Source organism: Geotrypetes seraphini, chromosome 4 (genome assembly GCF_902459505.1).
Source record: "Geotrypetes seraphini chromosome 4, aGeoSer1.1, whole genome shotgun sequence".
In the NCBI taxonomy this organism is placed as follows: Eukaryota; Metazoa; Chordata; class Amphibia; order Gymnophiona; family Dermophiidae; genus Geotrypetes; species Geotrypetes seraphini.
In genome coordinates, this window is record NC_047087.1 from 233,188,261 (window position 1) to 233,200,609 (window position 12,349).

At 45.3% G+C, this 12,349-nt stretch overlaps 1 protein-coding gene across 4 annotated transcripts in view; it reads right to left on the reverse strand.

Moving 5' to 3' along the window:
• Positions 1–12,349, reverse strand: part of RASSF4 (Ras association domain family member 4) — a 276,069-nt gene that overhangs the window by 6,501 nt on the left and 257,219 nt on the right. For all 4 annotated transcript variants that reach the window (XM_033943461.1, XM_033943459.1, XM_033943460.1 and 1 more), the window contains exon 10: positions 4,460–4,557. In XM_033943461.1, the coding sequence (XP_033799352.1) occupies positions 4,460–4,557 (98 nt within the window). The remainder of the gene's footprint in view (positions 1–4,459; positions 4,558–12,349) is intronic.

The following is a 12,349-nucleotide window of genomic DNA, read 5'->3' on the forward strand; positions in this document are numbered from 1 at the left end:
CAGATACAGGATACAGGATCTTATCTGTATTTTATTTATCTAGGATCCTCTGATCAGCAAATCAAAATCTTTTGGTGATCCCAGTCTTCTGACAAATTTATCAAGATGAGGAACTGTTTCTTTAGGTCTGGATTTTGTAACCAGCGCCCAAATCGATGGCTGCCTTAAAAGTGGCTGCTGATCGCCTACCAATAATTCCAGAGTGCCGGTTATAGAATCGTGCCAAGATAGGCGGCTGAAATTTCCAGGCCTACATTTCAGCCGCTTATCTTGGCCGTTAGAACGCAGCAGCTGAAAGTGGCAGGGGAAATCCCCCCCACTCCCCATTAGCTGAATGGCGCTGGTTACAGAATCGCTACTTTGGAAAGTCCCTGCCGCTCAGCTAATGGGGAAGGGGGGAATTCCCCTGCTGTGACTGGCTGAGACGGCCACGGCAGGGAACCCCTAAACCCCATCGCAAGTCAGCCGGCAGGAGAGATTTGCACTCCCTGCCGGCACCTCTTCTTAACATCCCCAGCAGGAAGGATGCCCAATCCCTTCTGCTGGCAACCCCCCGAAACCCACCCAGACCTTTTTGTAGAAGGCCGACTGGAGGGATGCCTACTTCCTCTGGTCAGCAGGCCAGCCTCTTCCGAATGGCGGGCCTTCCTGGTGCATTCTGGGTGCCTAAGGACTTGATTGGGCCAATCGGAGTCTTAGGTCACCTTCCCATTACATTCTGGGATGAATTGGGAGTGGCCTAAGAATTCAATTGGCCAGACCCCTAAGGCCCCTCCACAGTGCATCACAGAATGCACCGGGATGGGAAAAGCCTACCATTTGGAAGAGATGAGTCTGCCGGCCAGAGGGTGTTAGCATCCCTCCGGCTGACCTTCTACAAAAAAGGTATGGGGAAAGGAGTGGATATGTTTGGGGGGGGCGGAGGATGTCAGCAGGAGGAATTGGGCATCTCTCCTGCCGGGGATGTTAGTGGGGATTGGCAGCAGGAGGGATTGGATATCCCTCCTGCCGGGGATGTTATCACGGAGGTGGGGGAGAGGGGGGTGCCAGCAGGAGAGAGTGGCATCTCTCCTGCCAGCTGATTTGTAGTGGGGCTTGGGGGTTCCCTGCCGCAGCCACTCTCAGACGATTGTAGCAGGGGAATTCCCCCATCAGCTGAGCGGCAGGGACTCCCCAAAACCACAATTCTGTAACTGGTACCCAGAACTTGGGTGCTGGTTACAGAATCATGGCTTTGGGGAATCCCTGACACTCAGCTGATGGGGGCAGTGGAAATTTCCCTGCTCCAATCAGCTGCTGTGGTCTAGGCAAAGATAGGCGGCTGAAATTTAGGGTAGGGTTTCCCAGGCCTACATTTCAGCTGCCTATCTTGGCATGATTCTCAGCTGGGTAGCCACTTTAGATCGAACTAATGCCACTTCAGGGATTGGCAACGCCTACTATGGCGTTCTGCGGCATAAAGCAGCTTCCTAGCCACGATTCCAGCGGCCGTTTCAGCTGCCTTTTATTTAGGTGTCAGTAGGTGCTTCAACCCTGCCTTTTCTGACCATTGGCAGGGCGCCTACCAACGCCTAAATTTTGGCGCTGGTTATAGAATTTCCCCCTTAGTGTTATTGGTCATGTGACCTGGAATAAGCTCCCAAATAGGTTTAGAATGGAATCCTCACCTTCAATATTTAAAAACAATCTTTAAACTTCTTTTCCTTGATGCAATATAAGAGTTACTTATACCTGATGAATGTGGGGTATAGTGGGTAGTCTGCACTAGTGCTGCCCAAGTTCAGTGAAAAATAATTTGATTCGATTCACCCTGTTGAATCAATTTTTCGATTCGATTCATTTTCAATGACACAGCTTTTTAAGTTTAAACATTTTATTTAAACAAGGCAATATCAAGGAAATTGGGCAGCACTACCATATTCTCCCTCTCCAGCCCCCCTCCACGATTCTCAGCTTCCCCAAAGAAAGGACCCCCATATTCCCCCTCCCCAGCCTACAGAGATGATTCTCAGCTTCTCCAGAGCATCCCCAAAGAGTCCCCATATTCCCCCACTCCAGCTCTCCCGATTCTCAGCTTCCCCAGGCCCAGAGCATGCCCATAGAAATAGGCCCCATATTCCCCCTCCCCGATTCTCAGCTTCCCTAAAGAAAGGTCCTCAGCTTTCCCATTCCCTTCCCCCCCAATTCCATGGCCTCAGGAAAAGAAGAGAGCACTGCAGCACAGAGATCCTTTACTTACTCTGAAAGTTAGATGTGGGGACTCGGGAGGAGAGGAGAAATGCTTTGGGGAACGAGCCAGCCAAGAGCCAAAAACTATAAAAAAAAATCAACATGCTTGCCACCACGGATCGCACATTTGCACAGGTGCATGCCAACGTTCTTTCTTCTGCAAAACCGGAAGTTACATTAGATGAAGGACTCCAACAGCTGCAGCAGAGGGAAACTCGAACGTGAGCGGGTCTCAAGGGGGCCAACCTTGAATCGGTGAGTTTGATTTTTTGTGCAAATGAATCGATTCGAACCAATTCACCCGAAGTGGATCGGTGAATAGATTTGAATCGGGCAGCACTAGTCTGCACTGTGCATGACCTGCAGCATGCAGTAGCTATATCTATCATCTATCTATCACTAATAATAAAACCCTAAGCGCGCATACGCACTTAGTTTCATGATCCCTGCCACCGTGTTTTCTGATCCGTAGCCAGATTCTATTTTAGAACCTGGCGGCAGGGAACACTGGCGACTCCGCTCCTCCCGCCCTCACTCACCAACTGATGGAGGAAGCACAGGCAAGGCCCACATCCTCGCCGCCCCGATTGCTCTCCGTGGCCGTATTCGGCAGCTTGAGGCGCTGCCTGCAGCTGCCAGGAGGGTTTCGAGCCGCTGAAGACTCCTGAAAGCTCGGCAGAGGGTCGGCCGCTGCTCCCGTGAGGATCGCGTCCGGCTGTACCAAACTTCGCAGGCCGCACAGCACCTCAGTAGAATGTTTCCTCTGACGTCAGAGGGAACATGCTACCGAGGTGCAGAGCGGCCTGCGAGGTTCGCAAAAGCCGCCGCAATGCTCATAAGGCTGCATGCTGGACTGGGGGAGTAGGTAAGGGGTGCTTCTGGACCGGGGGAACAGGAAAGAGGTGCTACTGGGCCGGGGGAGCAGGGAAGGGATGCTGCTGGACTGGGAGAGCAGGGAAGAGGTGCTGCTGGACCGGGAGAGCAGGGAAGAAGTGCTACTGGACGTGGGGAAGCAAGGACGAGGGACAGGGGGAGCAGGGAAGAGGTGCTACTGGACTGGGGGAACAGGAAAGAGGTGCTACTGGGCTGGGGGAGCAGGGAAGGGGTGCTGCTGGACCGGGGGAGCATGGAAGAGGTTCTACTGGACTGGGAGAGCAGGGAAGAGGGACAGGGGGAACATGGAAGAGGTGTTACTGGACTGGGGGAACAGGAAAGAGGTGCTACTGGACTGGGGGAGCAGGGAAGAGATGCTGCTGGACAGGGAAATGGAGGGGGAGGGTATGCTGTTACTGCACAGGGAAGTGGGGTGGGGAGGGAAATGCTGCTGGTTAGAAAAGGGGGCTGGGGCTGAAAGGGAACAGATGGGAGAAAGGGGCGGGGGGGGGGGGGGGCTAAAAATGGGTTTGGAGCTGGAGCTGGGCTGAAAACAGGGGACATGTGAGGAAAGGAGGCTTTACTAGCACCCGTTAATGTAACGGGCTTAAACACTAGTCTTTCCTATAGATGTTAATGTATTCCTTTTCTTGCTCATTGATTTTTTTAAATATACACATTGTAAACTGCATCAGTGGTACACCAAGTAGCTATACTAAGTTTCAAATAAACTAAACTAAAGCTAAAATATTATTTTTTTCATTTCAAGTGTTATTTTTTTCAGTGATCCAAACATTAAATATTAAGGTTTTTAATTTTTTAAGAACTTTGTCTTGACATTAATTACAAATTATGCAGATGGTGCTTACCCAATGGATAAGTGCTGCTATTCGGAGTTCTAGTTCAATTTCTTGATCAGATTTCCTGCACTGCAGGTTGATTGGGGCTGGAAATACTGCAGTGGTAGCATTCACAACACCAGGGGAAAGGAGCAATACTCATCATTAAAGTGGCTGGATTCAGAGTCCATGATGGAGGGTCCTGGCAAGAGCCTGGTACATAATCTCTGGTTTCAGAAGCACTGACTAGAGCAGGACTAGCGAAAAGGTGGGTCTATTAAAATGGGAGAAAATCCCCAGGTAAAGAACTGAAGACTCAGGGTGTCATTATCTCCAACATTGGTTCCAAAAAGGAAGAGGAGGAGGTAGTATTAGTCCAGGAAAAACGAAAAAGAAATTGGGTACATGCATTCAAATGTCATTTGCTCATACACCCAAAATATTTGATAAGCAGAAGAATGGAATTTCAGCTCACAGAATGCAACTCTACATTTTCCATGCTGTAAGATTAGTTTTACCTCAACATCAGTTTGGTAATTTCTCTCTCTTCTTCCTCCTTCAGCTTTTCAACAAAACTGTCCAGCACCGGCATTTCAAACTTAATATACTGTGCAACCTAGGAATGTCAAATCAATACATGCTAGTAAAATGCTTTTTAATATTCAAGAATATCCAAAACAAGGGCTTATTTTTGACTTGTTTTATAACAGCAACAAAGGTGTCTATGTGCTTTAATAAAACAGGGTTGTATAATGACCCCCAGCAGTACCCAAACGCTCTTGTCCATATTTATGCTTGCTTTGAAGATGTCAAATGTATGCATATTCTCTTTAAGTACACTGTGCATGTGTAATTTAATAAAAACACAAGAGTATATAGCAATTCTTCAAGAACTCCAAACTGAGGCTCAGATTCTCAAAACTTTTAATGTGGCCACTAAACTGGTTTCCAACGGTTTAGCCTGCATGCATTTTAGTGGCGGATTATCAAAATGGCTTAGCTCTGTCTTTAGCGAGCTTTCTAGCAGTTTCTGACACTGCCATGCATATGGGCTCTTCAACATTAAAATGAGCACTCTTTAAAATCGCCAAGTCATTTTCTAAGAGTGGCGTCAACTTTTGGCGACAAAACTCAGCGGTTGGTCAAGGAATACTGGTAGTTACAGCACTGACTGTTTAAAACCCCAGCAGTGGGAGAGATGCCCACTCTCTCCTGCTGCCAAGTAAACCGCACCCCAGCAGCAGGAGAGATGCCCACTTTCTCCCACTGCCAAGTGAACTGCACCCCAGCAACAGGAAAGATGCCTATTCTCTTCCGCTGCCAAGCGAACCCCCCCCCAGCAGTGGGAGAGACGCCTATTCTCTACCGCTGCCACACAACATCCTCCTGACTCTGACCCCTTTCCCTGTACCTTGAATTAGATAGTTGACTGGAGGGATGCCTACTTCCTCTAGCCAGCTGGCCCACCTCTTCAAAATGGGCCTTCCCCTCCCCCGTGCATCCTGGGATTCACCAGGGAGGGGCCTGAGGCTTTGATTAGCCCAGCTTGCTTAAGGCCCCTGGGAGCCTTAAACTAGCCTTATTCTTCTGTCTCTTCAAAGGTGTGCCTCATCAGCAAGGTCATCAATGACTAGCCACAATGTGGCACCTACTTTACAGACCACCATGATACCGATGATCTCTTTGTGTAAGGAGATAAAATAAATTCTAAAAGGGGAGTTGGCTAATATGCTGCGGACACAAGTAGCTCAAGCCCCTGCGATGACACAATCGGTACCAGCCCAGCTTGATCATTGACTTAAACGGGCCTCGAGGACCAGATCTCGCACTTCCCATTGACATCAATCGAGATCAAGGAGAAGAACATCCAGACGTTAAAGTACTTCTTCAACATCAAATCATCACTGAAAAAGATCTAGAAGCTCTCTTCTATATCATAGTCGGTACACATTCTCAACTAGACATCATTCTCGACACCATCTCAACGCTATCTCCACATGGCTTTGAAGAATATGATTAAGACTTGTCTAACCACTCTTTTTCTGGATGCCAGGAGCTCTCAGCTGACAAGACATATGGGATCCCTTCAGACCCATCTACACCACTTAGAAGGAGATCATCACTGGAGAGTCTCTCGTTCAACAAGTTTATATAACAGATGGGTCAAGATCTGCCAATCAAACTTGAGTCAGAATCTGAATCCAGAGCTGAACTCTTTGATATTTTGGATTATGAGCAAATTCCAAGGAACTGTCTCAAGTTCCCATTTCACAACTTAACAAAAGACATCATGTTGCACAATTGGAAGAAACCATTATTGATTCCTATGGCTCCAAGGAAACTGAATACTCTCTACAGGATTCAGTCATGCCCAGGTTTTGACAAGCTGCAGCTCCAGCACCATTCTCTCCTCATGGAGTCTGTATTAAAGAAATCTACCGAGGGCAGAGCTTACCTAAGATGATGCCTTGAAGCAGACATAGAGACGCTGTCGGCAGGAGAAATTTTTTCTAGCTTTACCTGATGGTAAAAAGGAAATCTAAACTCCAGGTCTTCCCAGAGGAATCACCATTGCCAGCCAGTCCGATGGACGCTTTTGTGGAGTGTAGCTCCCGAACACAGCTACTGGCAGGAGGTGGCACACTGACTGACGTGTACCGGTACTCCATTGAGGACGTCACCTTGTCGGAGATTGGGCCGGCTCGAGATGCTTCCCTGATGCACCATCAGAACGGGGAATCCAAATCTGAGCGGCGCCAGGAGAATTTACCAGCATTGCCGGTGGAGGAAGTAGATTCAACCCACGATGAGGAAGTTATGTGGATTTCCTTGGTAGTGGCAGCTCTAGGGACAGTAATTGCAGGGGAGCCCAGAGTGGAAGTTGCTCCTCTGTAGAGACCCAAAGTCTTCAATATGAAAACGATATGGGAGACTATATCGAGTCTTCAGTCTTCTTTGGGCAGTCAAATGCAATAACTTTCTATTCGTTGTACAATGGTGCTATCAGAACATTTGGAATTAAAGAACAAAATCTCAAGTCTGGAAAATAAGTCATTAGACTATGACGCCAGGCTGAAATCTTTGGAGACACAAGTTCTAGTCTGGGTTAAAGATAGCGGTAATTTGAATTTCAAGTATGAAATGTTGGAAAATGCAACTAGAAGGTGTAACCTTAGGGTTATAAATTTTCCAAAAGTTTTGTCTATTACTGCATTGGATATGTATAAAAGGTATTTAAATGAGATTTTTAACGTACCTGAGACACCATATTCACCTCTCTTTAAAATTTATTACTTGCCTAGGAAAGCAAAATTTCAGAGTCCCAATCAGTAGAATCTTTCTGCTGATAGTTTGGACTTGACTAATTTCCTGGCGAGGTCAAATATGGATGCCCAAGTCCCAGCAAAATTACTAGTTTGTCTCGCTATTGACTCAGATAGGGAATGGTTGCTCAAATTGTTTTTTTAGGTACAGAGAGATATCCTTTATGACATATAAAGTAAGGATGTACCCAGATGTATCTAGGCCTACGCAGAAAAGGAGAAAACAGTTCTTGCTTTTGAGACTGCAGGTTTTGCAGCTAGGAGCAAACTTTCACTCTGCGTTAACCCCTGTAAATGTGTAATGGTATATCAACAGAATAGATATGTCTTTTATGAGCCACAGCAGCTATCTAAGTTTATTGCTATTAAAGGTTAACTAATCTCCTCACCGTGAGGATTGGATTCAAATAGTTCTGCTCAATGAAAAATGGTTCTGGGGGTTCTTTTCTTTATTTTCCCCTTTGAGTTTTCCTGATGATGTTACTCAGTCTATTCTTTAGTTCCGTCTTCAGTAATTGTGGACTAACTATACTTTGACAATTATTGTTTATTACCTTAAAATTATGGATCAAGAGTATTTGATTCTTGTTGACAAAAATTATTTCAAGTCATTGTATTTTTGTTTTTTGACTGATATTATTGTCAAATGTTTAAAAATTATAAATAAAGAATAAAAAAAAAAAGAAAAGAAATCTAACAGCTCAAAGAACCTATGCCAACACCCTTCCAGGAAGGGAAGGACACACAATGGATAAGTTTAGTCACAGGCTCTTTCAGAATTCCATGCTCTCCAGTAGAATCTTAAGCTATAATTTCTATATGACTTTTTATATGAAGTCATCGGTGCAACAACTATCCAGATGACCAATTCACTACTTTTTTTTTTTATAAATCTTTATTCATTTTAGATTTTTCAACAAGTATACAGAAAAATCATCAATCAATATACAACATCACTTGAAACTCTACAATTTCTCAAGAAAAAGATTTTACCCCAACCCCCCCCCCCCAAATTGTAATCAAACAAAAATATATTACATAATATAATAACATATACCATTTGTTCTATAATTTATTAGTGAAAGTCACAAACCCACCCCCCACCCTCAAACAATATATATTAAGTAGGGAAAAATGCTGATTATTCATTATAATAACTTATTAATGGCCCCCACACATCCTTAAATTTATTAAAATATCCTTTTTGAACTGCTAGCGCTCTTTCCATTTTATACATGTGACACACCGAGTTCCACCAAAAACAATAATTTAATCTTTTACAATCTTTCCAATTATATGTTATTTGCTGAATGGCAACTCCTGTTAAAATCATTAAAAGTTTATTACTATTAGAGGATAATTGACTTTTAGCTCTCATAGACATGCCAAATAAAATTGTGTCATATGATAATGCTACATGATTTTCTAGCATACAATTTATTTGATTTTTATTTGACCCCAAATTGACTTCCAAAAAGCTTTAATAAATGGACAATAAAACAATAAATGATTTAAAGTTCCAGCCTCAAGATGACAATGCCAACATCTAAAAGACTTAGAGCAATCCAATTTTTGTAAACGAACAGGGGTCCAGAGTGCTCTATGCAACAGGAAAAAACATGTTTGCCTCATAGATGCAGACATTGTACACTTCATCCTCCAGGACCAAATACGTGGCCATTGAGATGCATTAATTTGATGCTTAATCTCAATGCTCCAAATATCTCTAAATCCAGTCTTTGGTTTCTTATTCAAATAGCCAGATAATAATTTATACCACTGCGCGGCCTGGTGACCCAGGAAGTCTGCCTGAAAGCATAAGAAATCTAAACTAAATTCAATACTTTTTAACATCTCACTAATCTCCTGGAAACAAGAAAATATATGGCTAGGTCAGTGTTTGACGTCATTAATATCACCTCCAGCGCGTCTGCACTGATCATTGCTATAAGGAGACAAGTATGGCTCAGAATATCAGACCTGGATGCTAATGTTCAAGACCATTTAGCAAACTTACCATGCTTGGTGGCTGAACCTTTGGGGAGAAAATAGAAGCCACCCTAAGATCACCAGACATGAACAGTCAATGTCCACTCTATCTGCTTCAAAACCTCTGTCAAGCGCTTTTACAACCCTACGTGCTCTTCTTATTATTCTAGACAGAAGTATATTCCGTCCACCTCTTCCTCCAGTTCTCCAACACAGAGGCGGTCTAGGCAACAGCAGCCTCAAAAGACCCAACTCCAGTCTCATCAAAAAACCCAGCTGTCATTTTGACTTTCTCCTAGAGAGCCTGGCCAGCATCCAACAACCTTGTCCTCAGACTCTTCCAACTGGAGGTTGTCTTCTTCATTTCTATCATCGTTGGGCCTATATCACATCAGACACCTAGACCCTACAGGTTGTGAGATAAGGTTATGCTCTCCAGCTCCAAAAAGTATCTTCAACCCATCCTCCAAAAGAGTCTTCTTTAACTCCCAAAAGACCATCCTCCTTCATCAAGAACTCTCAGCCCTCCTCCAACTCAATGCCATTGAGAGAGTACCTCTGCAGGAGAGGGATCGAGGGTTCTATTCCAAATATTTTCTGATACCAACAAAAACGGTGGTCTTCATCCAATTCTAGATCTCCGCACTCTCAACAAATACTTAGTGAAGAAGAAATTCAGAATGGTCTCGTTAGGAACTCTTCTATTCTGTCTGGAGAAGGTCTAGCTTTGCTCTCTAGATCTTAAAGAAGCATATACAGTACTCCCCCGAAATTTGCGGGGGTTCTGTTCTAGGAACCCTCGCGAATCTTGAAAAACTGCAAATACGGTTTTTCGTGGGGGAGACTGGAGAAGGCAGCGGGAGAGGCAGGAGAGAGCAGCCAGAGCACTGGCCTGTGAAGAAAATCACTCGCTGTATGCTCTGACTGCCTCTTCTTGCACTAAAGTTGGGCCTTACCAATCAGGAGTTGCCGTTTCTTGCGGCAGCCATTCAGGGAGCGGTGTAGGACCATGCAGGAGCTCGAAAACCTTGCTCCTGCGTGCCGGACCAGGTGTGCCGCTGGCTGCGAGATCAGCAGATGGGGCTCAGCGTGGGATACACTGCTGGACCACCAGGGAAAAGGTATGCAGAGGGGAAGGGTGGGGTAAAAATTGTTAGTATCAGCCAGGACGGGAGGGATCCCTCCTGTCCCAGCCTACCACTAGACAACTAGAGGAGTAAGAGGGTACAATATGCAGAGCCTAGCAGCGAGGGGGGGCAGGGTGCACAGCCTGGCAGGGAATGAGGTGACTGGGTTCAGAGCCTGGGAGGGAAGGGGGCTGGGTGCAGAACTTGGCAGGGAGAGAGGCTGAGTGCAGAACCTGGCAGGGGAGGGCGTCAGGGTGGGGACACGGTACAGATCCTGGCAAGGCATGGCACTTGAATATTAAGCTCCCGTCATATTCAAGTCATTCATTTTTCCTCTTTTGTTGGGGGGGGGGGAAATGGGGGTCTTGACTTAAATTTGGATCGACTTATATTCGAGTATATATGGTACATATAATAGGCATCTCTGAAACTTGGTGGAAGAAAGATAACCAATGGGACACCATTATACAACTTATATCATGGTGATAGGGTGGATCAAACCAGCTGGAGAAGGGGGCTGGGTGCAGAACTTGGCAGGGAGAGAGGCTGAGTGCAGAACCTGTCAGGGAAGGGCGTGAGGGTGGGGACACGGTACAGATCCTGGCAAGGCATGGCACTTGAATATTAAGCTCCCATCATATTCAAGTCATTCATTTTTCCTCTTTTGTTGGGGGGGGGGGAAATGGGGTTCTTGACTTAAATTTGGATCGACTTATATTCGAGTATATATGGTACATATAATAGGCATCTCTGAAACTTGGTGGAAGAAAGATAACCAATGGGACACCATTGTACAACTTATATCATGGTGATAGGGTGGATCAAACCAGCTGGAGAAATGGGTGGACAAATGGCAGATGAAGTTTAACATAGAAAAGTGCAAAGTGATGCACCTGGGCAGGAAAAACAAGGAACATGAATATAAAATGTTAGGCGTAACATTAGGCAAAAGCGAACATGAAAGGGACTTGGGGGTTCTGATAGACAGGAACCTGAAGCCGTCGGCTCAATGTGCGGCGGCGGCAAAGAAAGCAAACAGGATGCTGGGCATGATAAAGAAGGGGATCACGAGTAGATCAGCGGACGTTATAATGCCGCTTTACAGAGCAATGGTCAAACCACACTTGGAATACTGTGTCCAACACTGGTCTCCATACCTAAAGAAAGATATAACCCTGCTGGAGAGGGTGCAGAGGCGAGCCACAAAACTAGTAAAAGGTATGGAAAATTTGAGCTACAAGAAACGCTTAGGAAAACTGGACTGTTCATCCTCGAAAAGAGGAGGCTGCAAGGGGATATGATAGAGACTTTTAAAATATTAAAAGGATTTGACAAAATAGATCAAGAAACATCATTATTCACTTTCTGAAATGTGACACGGACAAGAGGTCATGGACTGAAACTGAGGGGCAGCAGGCTCAGAACAAATGTAAGGAAGTTCTGTTTCGCACAGCGAGTGGTGGACGCTTAGAATGCTCTCCCGGAGGAGGTTGTGACGGAGACTACCATTCTAGGATTCAAGCACAAGTTGGATTCACACCTCCTTGCAAATCACATTGAGGGATACGGGTAATCAAGGTCTCCATCAGGGAGCACCTAGCTTGACCTCCGCGTGTGCGGGTCGCCGGACTAGATGGACCTAGGATCTGATCCAGTGAAGGCGTTTTTTATGTTCTTAGTGAAGATGTAGCATTATATTTTAAGGAGGGCCTCAAATCAAATGGACTGAAAATTCTATAACAGCAGAAACTCACCTTGGAATCTCTATGGGTTGAAATTCTGTGTGTAAGGGGGAAAAGGATAGTGATAGGAGTGTACTACTGTCTGCCTGACCAGTATAAACGGACGGATGCTGATGTGTTAGCAGAAATTATGGAGGCTACCAAACTGGGTAACACAGTAATAATGGGTGATGTCAATTACCATGATGCTGACAGTGTAAATGTATCATCAGGACATGCTATGGAGA